This window comes from Morone saxatilis, unplaced genomic scaffold (assembly GCF_004916995.1).
Source record: "Morone saxatilis isolate NCDOM2014 unplaced genomic scaffold, NCSU_SB_2.0 Contig1, whole genome shotgun sequence".
NCBI lineage: Eukaryota > Metazoa > Chordata > Actinopteri > Moronidae > Morone > Morone saxatilis.
The window spans coordinates 19106818-19125382 of record NW_023339651.1 but is presented as its reverse complement, the minus strand read 5'-3'; the positions used below and the strand labels follow the sequence as shown (position 1 = coordinate 19125382).

The 18565-nt window shown below is 39.4% G+C and overlaps 2 protein-coding genes across 2 annotated transcripts; one reads left to right on the top strand and one right to left on the bottom strand.

Moving 5' to 3' along the window:
- Nucleotides 1–2046: 2046 nt before the first annotated feature.
- mrpl27 (mitochondrial ribosomal protein L27) lies at nt 2047–4706 on the bottom strand. The gene is made up of 4 exons (XM_035671826.1): nt 4625–4706; nt 3412–3540; nt 2691–2758; nt 2047–2599 (listed from the first exon to the last, which is right to left on the bottom strand). The coding sequence occupies exons 1-4, from the start codon at nt 4662–4664 to the stop codon at nt 2393–2395; spliced, it is 444 nt and encodes a 147-aa protein (XP_035527719.1). The 5' UTR covers nt 4665–4706; the 3' UTR covers nt 2047–2392.
- A 395-nt stretch (nt 4707–5101) lies between these two features.
- On the top strand, nt 5102–13843 carry eme1 (essential meiotic structure-specific endonuclease 1). Its single transcript, XM_035660750.1, has 9 exons — nt 5102–5217; nt 5787–6539; nt 6741–6868; nt 7022–7111; nt 9311–9432; nt 10212–10350; nt 10943–11058; nt 11145–11334; nt 12828–13843. The coding sequence occupies exons 2-9, from the start codon at nt 5813–5815 to the stop codon at nt 13002–13004; spliced, it is 1689 nt and encodes a 562-aa protein (XP_035516643.1). The 5' UTR covers nt 5102–5217; nt 5787–5812; the 3' UTR covers nt 13005–13843.
- Nucleotides 13844–18565: the final 4722 nt, after the last annotated feature.

The window sequence follows — 18565 nt, the reverse complement described above, 5'->3', positions numbered from 1 at the left end:
TGGTCCTGCTTGACTCCCACTGCTATTATTATTATTATTATTATTATTATTATTATTATTATTATTATTATTATTATTATTATTATTACTATAATCACTGCTCATTGTCCCCAATCATTGTTGTTGTCGTCGTCATCATCTTCTTAATGGTCATCATCATCAGTCACTACTATTAATGTAGTTGTTGCTACTGTTGTCTGTGTCTGTCTGTCTGTCTCTCTCTCTGTCTCTCACTCTCTCCTCTATTTTAAAATAAAGACTTGAGTATTTTAAAATTGTAATCCTCCTAAATAATCCCTATTTTTACTAAATGTAACAGTATTCTCATTACGTCTTTTTTTTGTAACTCCGTTACATGTGGGACATTCAGGAGAGATTACTGTCAGATCTCAGAGAGCTAGGAGCTGAGTGCCAGTGAGTAAGGGCTGTGATACAGGATGGGGCCTGACCATTAAGAGCCTTGAAGGTAATCAGAGGTCTAAAATGAACAGGGAACCAATGAAAAGAGGCTAGGCCATTTACCATTTACTTAATGAAAAGTGGGGAAGGCCCAAATAAAGGGAATTTCTCTTTTCTGTAACATTAAATGTTTGTGATCAAAATGAGCAACAATCAAAGTTAAATTTTGTCCTTTGTTTTAACACTAAAAAAATGCTTTAAAAGGACAGTGGAGATGTGGTTTGCTCATATTTAGCTCATAATGAATCTCCAAAAAAGTCAAAAGGTTGTGAAAAGTTGAGAAGAACCGAACAGCCTGATGGTGAATCTGCTGCCAGCTCACTGCATTAAAGCGGAGCGTCCCCTCTGTCCATCTGCATGCACTGAAGACTTCACTGCTGTTTTTTGCAGGACAGTGACATGTGAAATTACGACTGCAACCCTGATGCACATAGTGTAAGGCTAAAATCAAGGGAGCACATAATGTAGTAGTGGTTGTATGACATCTAGTGTTTAGTTTCTGGTACTGCACTGCTCTAACCATACCGGATTTCTTTTTTGTGAAGCGCCTCATAAGTTTCTTTCAAATCTTATTTGACTCTCTTCAATTATGTTTAATATTTGTGGCTACATTAGCAACAGTTGTAGTTAAAGTTGAAAGACCCATCCTTTGATAAATTACTGTTAGTGTAAGACTGAAAAACAAAAATCTATGTACCCCTTAATCTTGCAAAATGAACCAATATCCTTCCTTTAAATATCTATGTAATAACAAGTCTCCCCGGTGCTACAAACCAGCCTGCAACTTTGATGAATGTGACAAAATAAGGAAATGACTATAAGGCATTAAATAAGTATTTAATGGTTTATGGGCTATGCAAGGACAGGGTTGCTACAGTTAGATAAGGCCTTTTTAAGACCATTATGAAAGCAATTTAAGACCTATCTCATGTCCATAGTGGTGAAAAAAGTAGCAAGAAAATGAAGGAAAATTGGAGTCCTGGAACTACTGTACTATTTCAACTGAACATTTCTGACTTCCAATGCGACTCTAATGTCTTTACAGCCAAAGTTCCTTATTCCTAATCCTAATCATAGTTACAGCATGATCAACACACATTTTTACCAAAAACATTTACTTTTACTTAACTTAACTTAATTTAAAAATAATGTTAACTTCATAATCCAATTCATTTTTAAAGTCTGGGAAAATGTCATTTCAACCCTTCAAATTTTCTGTCTTTGTATTTTTATGTAGAAATCCAATCATTTTTTCTTCCTGTTAAACAAAATGTGACACATGCCTACATAAGCATGAACTAACCAATCTCAACCGGTCAATCATTCTTCAACTCATTAGTCATTCATTGGTTAGCTAGCTAGCAACAGCATGGCTACTGCGACAAGCCCGTCCATTACTGCCTGTTTTTACAGGAAATACAGAAATAGCACTCAGATCTTGTTTCATGGAGACTTAAAGACCTGTGAAATCATATTTAAGACATTTTAAAGGCCTAAAATTCAGATTCCTTTTAAGGACTCACTAAAGCATTGTTTTCTGGTTCTTTACGTACTTCCAATATAACAGATAACACAAAAGTCATCAAATGAGACTTTTACATATAAAACTTTAATACAGTAAATAATGTACATATTCAGTATTGCGGCAATGGCACCTCAGTTCCTTAAGGTGGGAAGTCCTGGGTGAACATGAAGGACGTCAGAGAACATTAACTTTAATGAATGACACCAGCACATAGTTACACACTTCTAACCGGTTCATGTGTCCAATACAGAGTGTCACATCATTATGGAACTCAGAGACAGGGAGCTGAGGAGATTTCACTGACTGATTTCCAGACCGCGAGCCAAAATGTCAGCCAGTCCGTCTTTGTCCTGGACCACTGCAATAATACCTGGGAAATAATGAGCTCCAGGTCTAGTCCTGTTAGTTTTAGACCATGTCCACCAGTTTAAACTTGCCCTCCTGTTTGACTGGCAGGACGTTGATGAAGGTCTTGTAGATAATGGCTCCTTTCGGCAGCTTGGTGATGACCTTGGTGGACTCGCGGCTGCGCGGGTGCGGGATGTAGACATCCTTGGTGAACCTGACAAGGCCGTCCTCCAGAGCGTAGAGCGTGTTGTTGGTTCCCAGGCCGACCTGCGGGAGAGGGAGCGGGGGACGCGATGAGAACGTGTGTGTTTTCCCTGCGTCAGATCCACTCTTTTTGGATGCAGAAGGTGTGACTTACGTGAGCTCCTGGGTGGTACCTCAGGAGCCTCTGTGTGGCAAGGATGTTACCGGCATGGACAAAGTTACCTTGTGAGAGAATGAAAGGAGAGCTATCGTTACAGCATTACAAGTTCACTATTCAGACAACATGTTAGACACTCTCACAGCTAACCCAATATAAAAAAACCATTCTGGTGATATTCTTTAAGTGAAGCTTGCCATGTTAAACCACCGTGTTTTTACAACTTTGCCACTAGATGACACTAAATCCCACACAATGGTGTTTTAAATTAGAAGGCCGGTGTTAATCTACAGAACGTACGCTCCAGTTGGCGTCGGTTTGGTGTGTTCGGAGGCACTTTTTTGACCGACTCGAGGAGACGGGAGCCGACTGATCAGTCCGACTGCTTTTCTGCCGACGGTCGGCCGTCCGGTTGGTGTGCGGAGGCCTTAAGATTTTTGGGGGATTTTTGGAATTTACCTAGGGAGACTCAAGACTAGTAGCCACCGCTATTGAGGATGAAATATAGAGATGGGACCAGATCAGGACATAACCTTTTCTGTATAATGGCTACACATTTCTACAATTGGAAAATGTAAGAATCACTTAAGGCCTACAACAATGATGAATGAAAATGTCATCAGAGGTTAAGCCTAATCCTAACATTAAACAATCACTCATTTCCATATCATTCTTGTTAACCAAAGCCACAGGGTGGTTTGACGTCATTTGTTATTACCATCCTGTTTCTTGAAGCCGTATCTTCGGCCGGCGCTCCTTCCTCCGAGGTTCTTGCTGCTTCCGCCAGACTTCTTAGAGGCGAACCTCACAGAGTCCAGAAGAGCACACTGAGCGGGCACCAGCAGGCCTGAAAGCAGCACAGAGAATGAATGTGACGTCACACACGTTCAGTTCCAGCCCTGATATCGAGCAGGCACTCACTCAATCTAACTCATGAGCCGTGTTGGGCGTTACTCAAACAATGGAATTTATTACTCATAACTCTTTTCAAAAATAATATTATTACTTTACTTATTACTCCCTGCCAAGAGTAATTAGTTACATTGCCAGTTATATTACTGCTATTCCCCACAAAATTCTGACTTAAGACAATTAAAATCCAGTTTGTTTGTTAAGATCTAAGTAATGGAGTATTTGGAGCTGCTGAATGGTTCCATCTTCCAAACCAGGTTCCTCTATGACTACAAAAATGAATCCAACAATTTTCAAATGAGTAGGGGGTGACAACAAAAGATAAAATAAGATAGACTTTATTGATTCCACACTGGGAAATTCACTCGCTGCAGCAACTTCAGATACAACACAACACAGTAGATAAGAAAATACACATTAAATAAAAAATAGAATAGTAAATACACAAGATATAATAAGAACTGAATAAAGAGAATAACAGTTAGATGTACACTATAAAGAGCTTTTTTTATACAGATGTGTCTATAAGGAAGTAAGGATTTAACTAACTCTCTTTGTGGCGGTGACTGTGATATTATTACTGAAATGTATTACTAATTAATTACACTACTATTTACTGGGGAAAGTATTATTACTACTATCAGTGCTTTACTTATTGATCATATGTCAGGAATTATCTGCGAACATCTTAAATCATTTCTAATAAGAGTGGTAAACACACATCGTTATGTTCACACCGTTGTCACTGTGTATGAGAGTGTAAACATAAACAACCCGTTGTTATGTGTACACTGTTATCACTGTGTGTGACATTCATTGCTCATTTACACAATGCCAGCAGAGCTAGTTACGTTAGCACGTCGAACATCCCGTGTTTAAAACGCACCTTTACAGGAAGCACGGGGCTGCTGGGAAAAAATACGCAAACTTCTGTCGTTCTCCCGAGCTATTTGTAAACTGTTACAATGTATGAAATATTGGAACAATGTATGAAATACTTATTTAAATGTATTTGATACCTGCTCTGGACTTCAGCATCAAGGACGCCAGCGCTGCCATCTTGAAAGACGTTACGTCCTTTGCGCGTTTGCGTCACATCCGGATACGTTTGGTTGCATTCAGGGCTCCCTTGAAACAACATAGTGACTGTATGGAAACAACACATTAAATATCTGTTCACTATTAGCACCTAAATTGTAGCCAAATGCCATTAAAAGTGCGTCTGCTTGATAAAAAAACACTACAAATAGTATTTTAAACGCATGGATATTTGTATATATATATGTATATTTTAATCAGGTATTTATTACAATTATTGTTTTTAATAATTGTCTTCAATGTAATACTAGTGTTGAGTAGTTTCTTTTTAAAATTTATTTTACTTTTATTTTATAATTGTTTGAATGTTTTGAATGTTTTGAATGTTTTATCTGTTTTAATGTTAGTATTTGTCTTTACTTTCCGGGACAGTACGCTACGCGAATGAGTTAAATGTTAAAAGACTGGTCTTTGGAACGGAAGTTTAGGGTCGTCCCATGTACGTGAATGCACCATTACCTCACAACCCGGGGAAATCAAACGAGCTCAACTGAAAGACACAACTCAATGTGATGTATGTTTATTGAATACAATCATTACAAACTACAGCTAGCACCTAGTACAAGTAGCAGTTTTTGTATTTTTATGTTTTTTTTACCTAAATAGCTTAACGTTACTAATTAATACTGTATGCAAGATTTCGTAGAAAGTGAGTACGCAAAGTAAGTTACGTTGTAAAGCCACTTCCAGCTAGCAGCGTTTGCTAGTGGTAGCTGTAGTCAGGTGTTTGAGCTCGGCTTGCCTTTGTCGTGTTTCGCCTTTTCTTTTTAAGGGAACATTGTTTTCTGTGCCAAACCTCGATAAAAAAGTAATTTATTTCTTTTGGGCAAGTTCTGCTGATTTGGGCAAAGCTATATATAATGTACCAATTCTAAAAAAACACAGTTTTACTGAAATAAGTTCTCCTTGGTGGGTTATATGTTATATGTTGATCTGGCAGACAACACAATAACTTACTAACACGAAGCAAAATAAATTTGACTGATTTCTGAATGAAGCTTGGTGGGCTGGAATTTCTGAGGATACGAAAAGGCCTGTTTTTATTGATACTATAATAATTCTGGTCTCATATTTCATACACAGTAACTTTTGCTGGGACATGACAGAACATGGGCAGCTACAGCGACTCCACCAGTGACCTTGACGAGGAGTTGCCCGTGTTTGACTTCCTCCAGCGGGGTCGACACCTCAGCCAATCCTCCCAGAACCACACAGAGAAACCACACCAGAATGGCTCTGACGCGGAAATGGCAGCCACATTCTCGGCAAAGGGCAATGCGGACGCACGTAAGGGAACGGCCGATGTAATGATGATCAGCAGCGATTCTGATGACGATGCACCTTATGTCCCTCTGGCACAGAGACTCAAACAGAGGCAAGACAATTTGATTAGTGCCTCCTCCGCTGTCACTAATGGGAAAGATGCTGAGCCGTATTTGCCATCCAATCTGGCCGGCTTGCCTCTCTCTTGCCAGAACGGCTTTCCAGAGCCAAAGCGCCCGCTCAGCTTCCATCAGGTGAGAACAGTGAGCCACGGGGTCCCAGGCGGCTCAGTGGAGGTGGCCGCTCTCCCTCTGAACCCTCTCTCCGGCACAGAAAGCACCGGCGCGTCTCCTGCCAAGAAGAAACCTGCCAAGCGGACAGTGGAGGAGATCCAGGCCTCCAGGGAGGAGGCTCTGAGTAAGAGACAGGCCAGGGAGAGACAGCAGAAGGGCAAAGAGGCACTCAGACAAGAACAAGAGAGACAGAAAGCAGAGAAGAAAGCTCTGGCTGAGGCTGCCAAGGCCCTGAGGCCTGAGGAGTGCATCAAGCACATGGTGGTGGCTGTGGACCCAGGTGAGGATACCTGGCACTGTGCAGAAGTGGATAACAAAATCAGTTTGAAGCCAGTCGTGCCCTGGTGGTGTCTGCAGGTTTATCGAAGATGATTTTATATTGCCGATAAATCCTGTGTGCTTATTGTTTTCTGCTTATTGAAGCTGTGTCGTGGCTTTATTGTGGGCTTGATTTGTTTGCTAACGGTGTGTGTGTTTGCAGCTCTCTTGCAGCTGGAAGGTGGTGGGACTCTGCTGGCGACGGTGCAGGCTCTGGGTTGCAGCTGCGCCATCGAGAAACAGCCCCTCCCACGCAGTGTCAGCTGGATGAGGAGGGCTCCCTGTGCACAGGTGATAACACACACACATCATTTACCCGCCGCTGTGTTCTATTCAAGGTGAAGCATGAATATACACTTGTCATATTTCTTGTGACACCTTGCTGTAATTGCCTTAAACAAACGAGAAGCAGCTGAAGTCCTATCTGTTCCCTGTCTGCCTCAGCCAGATGATGGAGCGTGTGTGCCAGAGGACCACGTTGTGATGCAGATGACAGTTGAAGACATCATCACTCTGATCCACAGCTACATTCAGGTTGGTGGTCACAGTTTAACAGAGCGACTGACCTCGCTGCTTTAAACACAGCTTGTTCCTCTGATAACTTAAGATCCAGACGTCTGATCACTAAAATCCTTCATCTGGTTTAAAAAGCGAGTTAAAAAGCAGTGGATGGTAAAAATGTGGCTTCAGACTGGATATAAAGTCAATGTATGACAGCTTCTGGCATATCAGGGGATATGACGCCATCGACAGGCAACCTGTGAAACACAGCGTTGCCTGAATAAAATGACAGATTTCATATACATATAGAACATAGCTCTGGTGTATATACAAATTTGAATGCAAACATGACATCAGAGTATAGTAATAAAGTAATAAGTAGAAGTATGTTAATTAAAAATATGAACTACAACCAATAAATAATTAGAACTAAATTCATTTGAATGCTCAGAAGATGGTATTTGTTTCCTGTAAAGTGTGAAACAGCAAAAAACAAATGGCCATAATATACATCAGCTTCAAACAACAACATATTACATATCCACAACGATCACAGCTCCAGTGCAGCTCTCAGAGGGCAGCAGCAGGAGGAGGAGGGGTTTAGAGCCCATATTGCAGTCGGAATAAACCTGCTGCTGTTGAAATACTTTGTCTTGGTGAGCAGTGATTTATAGCGTCTTCCAGATGGCAGCAGCTACAACAGGCAGAACTCACCAGTGGCATTCGAGATCATTTTCCTCATCCTTTACAGTACGGATATACAAATATAAAGGAGTAATGTTTGACATGAGCTTGAGATTTGTGTTATTATAAAAAAATATCAAAACTGTTCTCTTCTTCTCATTGTCAGCTAATCCCATTTTCTGTAAATTCAATGAATAAATAGTTTCTATAAAATGAATGACCAAATGAAATGGCCAATCTTATTACTTTTTGAATTATATACTTGACAAATAAAGGGTACTTATATAATATATACCAAATTTGATTGTTTTCCTGCTTTTATTTAGAACCTTTTTACTGATTTTCAATTGAACATGCACATGTAGCTGTTTCAGAATCAGAAATACTTGAATTTTTTTTGAGTCTGCCGTGGGGACCGGTCTGCAGTGTAATTTACAAAGATACTGATGCAGTATAGGACTGTATGTTGGACCACGAGTGTTATCATGCTACATGATAATATTGTATATCGACCCGTCCCTTTAATGGACGCTTCTTTTATATCCACAATATCTGTATCTTACCTGATGAGATGATTTGACTGAAGGTCTGTATTTCGGTTGCAGCACGGCCAATGTGTGATTGAAGATGTTAAAGGAAAGCAAAACAACTCAGCTCGCTTGTAAGCAGTTAAAAAACAATGCCTGTTTCTGCTTTTATCTCATTCTGAACGTGCAGCCATTTTTAACTTAAAATGCAACGCCTTGTAGTTCTTTTAATAAACAAACAAAAATGGCTCCTACAGTACGGTTTTCTGGTCCGTCTCACCATATCGCACAGCCCTAATGTAGATACAGTGCTGCTTCAAAGTATGTGAACAACCAGAGTATTCTATTGTATACTGTTCTGATGAAATTAGTGACAAGACTTAATTAAAAATAGGGGTAAAAGTCAGTGAACCCTGAGCTGCTTAAAATGAGAAGGAAAAAACAATCAGGTGGCACAAATTGTTGGCTAAATGAACCAATGAAATGAGAGCTGTTCAGGGGAGAAACTGGGCAGCACTGATTAAAACAGATCAAACCAGGTCTTTTACTACACAGTTGATTTCCTCAAAAAGGTATATGGAACTGATATTTTCCATATATATATATTCCCGTTTTTTTCCTAAAAAAACTACTGGTTCTGATTATTAAAAAGAAATCCTTTGTTGAAAGGAAGACAAACACAGAATATCATCAGGTCCTTTCCTTTCAGCGGGTGCAGTACGCTATAATTAGAAATGCATATACACTAGTTTTATATACACAATTCTGTTCATATTAAGTTTTATTTATTTATTGCTGTATTAAATTCTCTTGTCCAAGTCAGTGGTTCCATGCAAATTGTATTTACAGATTGTTATTAACATTTTAGTTGTACACGTAGAGTTTTGTTTGCTGCAGTGCATAAAAATGGTTCACTGCACTCAACATTATTTTTAATTTTTAATATTGTGATTATAGCTGCATTGCAGCTGTTTCATACATCAGTACATTTCCTGCTACACCAACATACCCTGTAATGCAGGAGGAGAGGAACGGCGGGCCAGGCTCCGGCCCCACTCTGACCTCCTGGGTGCAGGAGCAGCAGAGGCGTAACCCCGGGAAGACCCTCAGCCTGGTGGTCATCGACATGGAGAAATACTTCAGGTAGGGAAGGATCTATTAGGACCTGGATTTGGAGCTGTTGGGCATTTAAATTCAGTAATATTTCATTTTAAGGCTCCAAGTAGCAATTATTTCCAATTGCATTATTTAGTCTATAAAATGTCTGAAAATAATGAAATATCTATCTTTACATGTATCTTTTTGTCTGACCAACAGATCAACTCATACATATTCAGTTTACAATGATTGAAAACAAAAGCAACAAATCTTCACATTGGAGAACTGGGAATCAGAGATTTTAAACATTTAAACCATTAAAACCAGTGATTCCCAACCTTCTTCCCCTAAGGGAGCCCTTTTCTATCATTGAGTAAACTGATGAGAACCCCCAACCCCAGTTAGTCTCTGCTGACCTGATTAAACAGCTATCAAAACATATTTTCTGTTGATCAATAATTGACCAATCATTTCAGCAATCCTTCTGCAGTCAGATTGGAGTCCAGTCTCTTAAAAGCTGCTGCAGAGTCTGACTGATTGATTGGATGGAGAGGGCAGAGGAGACAAGTGGCTCCTGGTGTGAATGTGCACAATAGTGTGAAGTATAGCACTCAATGACATGTTAAAAAACAACAAGGAATAGCACTCAGACACCGTGTACGCAAACACGTCTGCTGCCACCTTAGCATGTGGGAACATGTCACCTATCACCATCGGCAGAGAGTCGTCAGAGAGGGAAATATGTGCGAGAAGAAGGAAATGAATGCACTTTGAGAAACAGACGATGTCCGGAGTGAAAGTACTTATCAACTTTTTGTCCTCAGATCCCACAAGTCACAAACCCAGAAGAGGTTCCGAGATGCGGTCGCGGGCGAGGAGCGAGGGGGAGGGAAAGCGAAGAAGACGAGGAAGAATGGCGGAGCTGAGGCGCTACCTGAGGTGTCACGAGTTGAAGTGGAGGAGGTAGGTCGATTGCTGCAGGAAGTACATCCCCATTTTTCACTATTTAGAGAAAAAAGAAATGTTTAATGAGAAAACACTTTATGTTTGTTAAAGTATTCACTAGATTTTGTAGCTTAAAGTTCCATTAATTCACCTTTAACTAATGAGGGGCAATAATCAATGAAAAACAAATGGAATTTTAAGATATGAATGTATTTTTAATGGATTATCTGCATTGTGTGGGCTTTATAAAGGGTATAAATCCTTTAAGATGGACCCAGAATTTTTAAAAATAAAACCATCCCTTGGAGGTGCAGTGTGTAGGATTTAGTGCCATCTCACTATATATATATAATTCTGCCAATAGATCCTCCTAAATGTTACACTGAACCTTCAATTTTTACATTTAAGGGACCTTGACTTTCTGTTAAGGAGAGTAATGCTTTAATGGTGTTTGGTGAATTTATAATAACCCCTTCAACCATGCAGATTATCCATTAAAACCCCCTTAATATAATCTATTCATTTCTACTGCGGCTTTAAGGATGATTTAGATTTAGGGGTTAATTAGTGTTCATAGTGACTCACATTCCTTCTTTCAATATCCCATCAGGCAGTGGTGCACCTCCAGCTTCACACTGGCGCCTCGGTCCGCTTCTTGTCGACCTGGAAGGACTTCTCGGATCACATCGCCATGACAACCAAAGCAGTCGCAGAAGCCCCTTTCAAGTGAGCGAGCTCTTTACAACTCCGCACGTCTCTTTTCCCTGTCAGATCAAACACTCATCCTCCCGCGTTCCTCTGTGTGTTTTCAGGCGAGAGAGGGAGAAGACGGGCTTCTCCTTCTACCTGGAGAGTGAGTGGGCGGGAGGGCAGCGGGTGGATAAAGCCGGGAAGGGGCTACTGCAGGTGTGGAAGAGACAGATCCAACAGCTGAACCGAGTCAGTCCAGACATGGCCTCCGCCATCCTGGCAGCGTATCCCTCCCCACAGCTGCTCAAGAAGGTACGCTAATCACCAATGCTACGCTGTCTGCACCTGAAACCTTTACTATCACTTTTATCTGCTTGTATCGCAAAGCTATCATGAATCTCATCAGTATCAAGTTTAATTTGAGCTTAGTCGCAAAGCCCCAGACAAGGTAATCAGGTTGGTGTTCTCCTATTTAAATACATACACAGTAAGCCTATATCTCAGCATTTCATTCATTTCTGTGAAGAAAACAAAATGAAATTGTTACTTTTAAAGTTTATATTATTATTTAAGCACAATGTATATTTACAGGGCCTTCACTTTGTTTATAGCCTCGTCCTGTATTTGAAAAGTATTCAGCTAATAGAAAAATGGCAAGCATCTAGGCAAAGAAAACTGTGAATTTGTCAGAAAAAGGAGTCTATTGAGAGTGTATGATTGTTCAAAATAAAGACAATGCATAATGCAGACAGAGAATTGTATAAAAAGTTCCTAAAAATATCAAAAAAACTAAAAAAGCTCAGTCAGGGTTCAGTTTACTCAATGATAGAAAAGGGGTTCCTTAATGAAAAAGGTTGGGAACCACTGGTCTATATGATGTGAATTACTTAACGTTTCAGTAGAACCCCCATCAGTGTTAATTAGTCATAATGACGGACAGCCTTCAGATTTTTCTGTCATTGTTAACAATTCAATCGATGATGGAAAATAACATGACCTCTGTGGCTGACATAGACAATCCTATTTACATTGGGGATATAAGAAAATATAAGAATATATGAAGTTACCATTTTTGTTTACTATTATTATAATATATATATTATATTACTATATTACAATACAAAAAAATGAATCATTTGGTGTGCAGTAATGACTAAAACTATATTATTCTAATATAAATATATTGTTTTGTTGTGTAATGATACATTGAATTGATTTCTTTTGTTAGGGTTACTGCTGTTCCCTTTTGTTTCATCATTGCTTTTAAACTGAGTAAGAGTGCAGCCTTAGTTCAGACCCATTTTACATGTTATTTGTAAATCCTGTGTTTATTACTGGCCTCAAACTGCTAATATATAGACTGTACAACCTATGCAGTGACAGGGTGTGTGTCCAGACCTCTCCTTTTCTTCTCCTTTTTTTATTTCATCAACTTCAGTCTGACAACCTTGGCAGGAAAGCAAATATGTTCAAATTTGAACACTTTAAACTGTCCTGCGTTTTCTGTTGATTACATGTTTTATATTAACTGCTTTTTATCCTTGTTAAAAGCATCATAGCTGCATTTTTAAAAGCAGCTTCAAGGCAAGTGCCACGTCCCTCCTATTGTAAATGCATCTTATAAATAACACACTTTAGTACACTTTTGAATCAGGGTGTCAATTAAGCCCACAAGGGAATGAGTCCTTAAATGTCAAGGCAAACATTTTCAGTCCTATCTAAAGAGGAACATCTGTGAACATATTAGAATAATGCAACTTTTTTTTCTTTTTCTTTATATTGAATATTTCCTTGTCTGTCCACAGGCTTATAAACTGTGCAAGACGGACCGCGAGAAGATCTCCCTGCTGTCTGACCTTCTGATCCGCAGAGGAGAAGGCGTCACCTCCACGTCTCGACGGGTCGGCCCGGAGCTTTCCAAACGCCTCTTCCTCATGATGAACTGTCCTGACCCCGAACAGACTCTGGACTCCACCGTCTGACCTCTGAAATCTGTTTGTTTCTAATCATGTTCCCAACAGCTTCGGACTGTTCACACTGAATGTGATACGAAGTAGTTAGAATTCTGTTTTTCATGTATTGTGTATATATTAAAGTTTTATAGAATCTTTTAAAAACATTATCATTAAGAAATAATGGGGAATAGGAAACATCATATACAGTTAATAAAGGGAAAGTTTCATTTTTTTCAATGTGGGTTTTATTCTCAAATTCGGCCATGCTGGCGGCTGTTCAACTTTACACTCGCCATCTTTCTTGTAGCATACACTAGGGGAAGCATTTATATAAATAAGCTCACGTTTTCTAATTTGTTTCCAACACCTGTCTCAGAGTCTCACCTAAAGAGAATAAAGGCTAACACCTTTGGAATCTACTTCCTGACATGCTAGCTATCTAGAGCTAATGAGCTAAATCCTCAGCATATCACAGCCTCATGCTTCGTTAATATAGCCATGCTTCAGGAAGTAAACATAGAAATTAGCCTCCTGAATTAACAATTGCAATCATTAAGGGATCTACTTCTAGGGTAACTTTGTGGCTAACCAAACTAGCTTCTCATTTGTTTGTTTACGTGTGAGGCTGTGATATGCTGATGATTTAGCATCATTAGCTTTAGTTAACATGGCTATGCTTGAAGAAGAGAAAGAAAGCCTGCTGAATTAACAATTACAATTATTAAAGGATCTATTTCCACAGCTGGAGTAATACAAATGTATTACATATTCCTATATATATATATATATGTATATATATATTAATAACTTCAATGAAGATAAAAATATATTACAAAAATCTAATTTGCTACTACTTTACTCTAGCATGTTCACCCGCTATATTGCTATAGCTTTGCACTGCTGTTAAGCTAGATGGAGCCCTATGCAGTTAGAAATTGGGTAAAATTTCTGTTTACTTGTTTTATGTGAAATTGAAATCTCTTAGGAAGGTTTTAGGAGACTGCTACGAGCCAAGATGTAGGTAACAAGTTTGAGCATGGCTCTTAGTTAGCATAGCCATAGCGCTGCATGAGTCCTAAAATCTGGAAATGAGTTGCCTTGAAGTCAGGGACTTTTTTGGAGGCGTTTCTGGTTAGATACCCTGAAGTAACGCAACATATGTCAGTAAATGTAATTAAGTTTGAAGTGATCTGAAACCTTTGTTTTTAACAGAGCTTATTTTCCGCAATAATCCAAAATCCAAAGGGAAAATCCTATTTACTTTTTGTTGAAACCAGAGCAATGCTTACTTCCAGTTTGAACTATAAAAATGCGTTATCCCTTCAGCATTGTATGAGTATAAGACCCATGTTGAACACAAGAAGACTTTCCCATCAAAGAGTAATTTTTCAAAACTATGTTCTGGTATATTTAATAATTGTTTGAAGTTGTACCTTTTACAAGTATGTTTATTTTTATATTTTAGTATTTTTATTTGCAGTATTTAGGCAAGAATGGTCCAACCAGTGTTATTCACACTAATAAAGCCACTCACCTCTGTGTGGAACAGTATCTCTGTTGTTCACCTCTAATCTGGTTTAATGAAGCATTATGTTCAGTGTAACACCTTACCCCTTATGTGTTTTAACTGCTGTCCAATTAAATTACATGTGGCCAACCTCTGGGCTTTCTGTGTCATTGGGTGCTCCCGTGTCTTCATCGCCTGTGTGTGTTGAGCCTTGTTTCACCTGGCCCTGTTTGTGTTTTCATGGAGTGCAGCGGTAAAATGCCACCACAAATCTGCTCTACTTTACTTTGCAGTGCCCACGGCTCATTTCCGCGGCATTAGCAAAAATGGAACCTGACCAAGAAGTGATGAGTGCCTGGAACAGAGAAAAAGAGGGCAAAAGAGACGAATGGGTAACGAGCTGTTAAATGGGCTTAAGAGATGAACAACATGTCTCACCCCAGGTCCTGCATACAGAGAGACATTGAGAGGTACAACAGTCCATAATGACTAGTGAGGTTCAGAGAAGGGAAAGGACTGAAATAAGCTGGGAAATGAATAGAACGTACAGCTACATAGACCACATCCCTCAATCCCATAATGAACCCCAATCTGGTTCCAGTGATCCCTTAAAAGTAGACTCTCTTTTATATGTAGCAAGGTAATAGTGTGATCTTAGCACACAAGATTTTACACTTCACATTGGAGTGTTATTTCTAAATAAAAAGAAAGCTATTTTGCAGGGGGGACTTAAAGCTGCATGGTTATTTCTTATAAAAAAAAATACTTTTTTTCATATTTGCTGAAACTTTCACTATATCCTGACAGTAGTACATGAGACAGATAATCTGTAAAAAAAATCACATCAGGTTCCTCTGGCTCCTCCTAGTGTTCCTAATGATATTTGAAAGAATCCACCGGCCCGAACGAAACAACCAATCAGAGCCCAGAAAGATATAAAGTGGATCTGGGTTGGAGGCTTGAAGATAGTTGATTGTCTAATTCCCAGGGTCCCAAAGCATCTGTATCTGACAACCTGGGAATGAGACTCAATTACTGTTACTTGGCTCTGATTGGTTGTTTTTGTTCAGGCCTGGTGGATTCTTACAAATGCTATTAGGAGCACTAAAACGAACCCGAGGAACCACATTCTTTCACAGATTATCTGTCTCATGTACTACAGTCAGGATATAGTGAAATGACAAAAATGATGACCATAATTTTCATAAAAATTACCTACTGCAGCTTTAAAGGGCTGGTTTACCAAATTACAAAAAAATGGTTTTATTATGATCAGTCAGTTATTTTCCTTTCAGGAAACCAAAAGCTTAAAGTATAGTGATTCACTGAGTCACCAGAAGCAAGACTCTAGAAAAAAGGCTAAAACTTTACAAACTTTACAAGGTCATAATGTGTTAAATGTGCATGGTTATTAGTTAGTCCAAGTAACCTCGTGAGGCAGCTGGATCACGGCAGCATCCGTCTTGCCAGGCTTCAAGCTACGCATTTGTGTCAAAACCACAGTGGTTGGGACCAATCAGCATCCTATATGGAACTACTATTAGCTAAGGCACGAGCTACGGCCGTGGTTTAACGCCTAACGTGTGTTTGTTTGCTGGAAAACAACAATGGCAGCTGCTAAAGAGGTTAGCCGAGATGCTGCTAGCATCAGTTCTATTAGAACTGGAGAGTATCTCTTCATTGAAAGAAGAGCAAAGAACGGTGCTGAAGGCTTTTATCCATGGAAAAGATGTTTTCGCTCTTTGCCCATAATACAAAGTCCAAGGTCCCAAAAAAAAAAGATGAGTGCAGCTTTAAGCAGGTTCACAATGCAACTGAACAAATTTCAGTAAAACACCATAAAATAAGTAAACAGAAATTAAGTTTACAGTCTCCAATACAATCATGATTCAGCAAGGCTTATTTCTTGCAGTTTGATTGGATCAGGCAAGAGGCCTCTGCCCAAGGATCTTCAGAAACATATCGGCTCAGTACATTCACCACCATACTGTATAGGGATGAAGCCAGAAACCTCACATCTCAAAAACCTAGGCTAATAAAACCAGAACTATCTTCATGACTAGATACCGCCAGGGAAAATGTGTTTTTTTTTAGTCATTTCGGTTGGACCGAATACACACAGCACTGCTGTAGAGAATACTGTACTGCAACATCAGCTGTGTATGGCAACTGAGTGTGATCTATAATGGGTTTTGGCATCACTGCCCCAAAGCTATTGTTACATTACATGATTCAGTAGCTTTTAGTCCATGTAGTCATGCAGGAGGAGCAGTGCGCTTTCTCCAGATACCCTGAGTTCAGGTCACAGAACTTGGCAATTACAGTGAAAGATACACAGCTTTGCTCTACCTCAGGACAGGCTTCTCATCCTTTCTTGTTTGCTTTGAGGTGGAGGAGACTTCAAAGATGCCAATGGTACAGAGTGAAAACAGAAAAAGGGATGGTGCGGGGCAAAAAGCAGAAGATGTGTATGTCTCTTTGACCTCAACTCAAAAGGAAAGAGGGTTTTATCTTTAAAAATTGAGAAATATGAAGAGCAATGCTTCAGAGCTTCACTGTCAGTTTATCTACAACAGGCACATATTCACTTTAAGATTCTGTTTGATGCACACGAAAACATGTAAACGTGGCATTTATGTATGGCAACCCCACACTTAGTGATAAGACTGCACTTAAAAAGGCGACATTTTAACCTTATACAGGGCAACTGCACCATCATATTCTACCATCATTCCACTGACATTACAGGCTCATAAAGGAATATTTTCATCAATTTTACACAAACACAAAATACACAAATGCAGGTGTTTTGGGCAGGGTCTCATTAACTGACTCAAGGACTGTGGGCCCTTGTATTACACCCTTTTCAGACGTGCAATGTCTTTTACATATTCGTCATCCTCACAGCACTCTTAGGTCAGACCAAGTAGCATTTTAACACGGTTTAGGTCTGAACTGACAGATTAAGGAAATTGAAGCCAACACGGACATAACAAAAGCAGTTCCTCTAACAGCCACTTGAGGCTGGCTCCAGAAGTGAGTCTATCTCTATAAAGCCCCTTTATAATGCCCAACTTTACAGCAGAAATAAATATGTTTACAGCCTGGTTGAAAACGTTCATTAGTGGCTTCACTGTGAGAGTGATGAGTGTCCCGTGTGCTCGCAATGGTCATTAATTAAAGATGCCCTCCAGACATGTATCAAGACATACATATAAATAATCTGCTTGGAACAATAATGTGTGTCTGATATCTTAAAAAGTCATCTATACCTTCTACCTCATTAAAAACTCCAGAATCTCTGAATATGTAAATGTTGTTCATTTCTAAAGTTTTCCTGCTGGACACAAGATGTCTCCTACTTCACTGTAAAGTCCATTCTCAGTGGATGTGCACTGGGTGGGCTTCAGTTTCTACATTCACACTGTACAAGTTGGATAGCTGGACCAAAAAGAGAACTGACTTTCTAAAACTAATTTGTGAATGTCACCAAAAATCCCGTGCTAAATAGGCCCCACAACCCCTTAAAATCAGAATGTTCAAAGTGAAGCATCAGAGGAACTTTCTCAACTTTCAGCAGGAATGAATGTGAAAACATCCCTTTCTAGTGTTCAAACTCTGCACATGACCCAGCATTCTGCACAGTGAAGATCAAACACCACACTGTTGGAACAAGAAACACACATTTCTGACTGGAGGGCGACTTTAAGGCTCTCACAGCAAAATATGTTTTAAAATTCATCACTTTTGAGAGAACTCTTCTTCTGTGATATCATAGCTAATGGTCTACCATCGCTCCCTTCTGTGCACCAAATATCATGCTAAAATTGTGTCTCTTACTGTAAATGAGCTGTCACGTGTGAATGAAGCTGTAGCTAACATAAAAGATACCTACAGTGTGTCTTAATAACAAAAAGCTGTCACTTTAATAGATAGATGAAGGCAGCAATGTCATTTGTTAGTAATGGTATGTAGTTTGTGGTAACTTGATTGAATACTCATTTATTTATGAATGTGTACTATGTAAGCACAATATAAACTGAAAAGAATAGGGTCCCTATACTAGATTTTAACAGCAGTT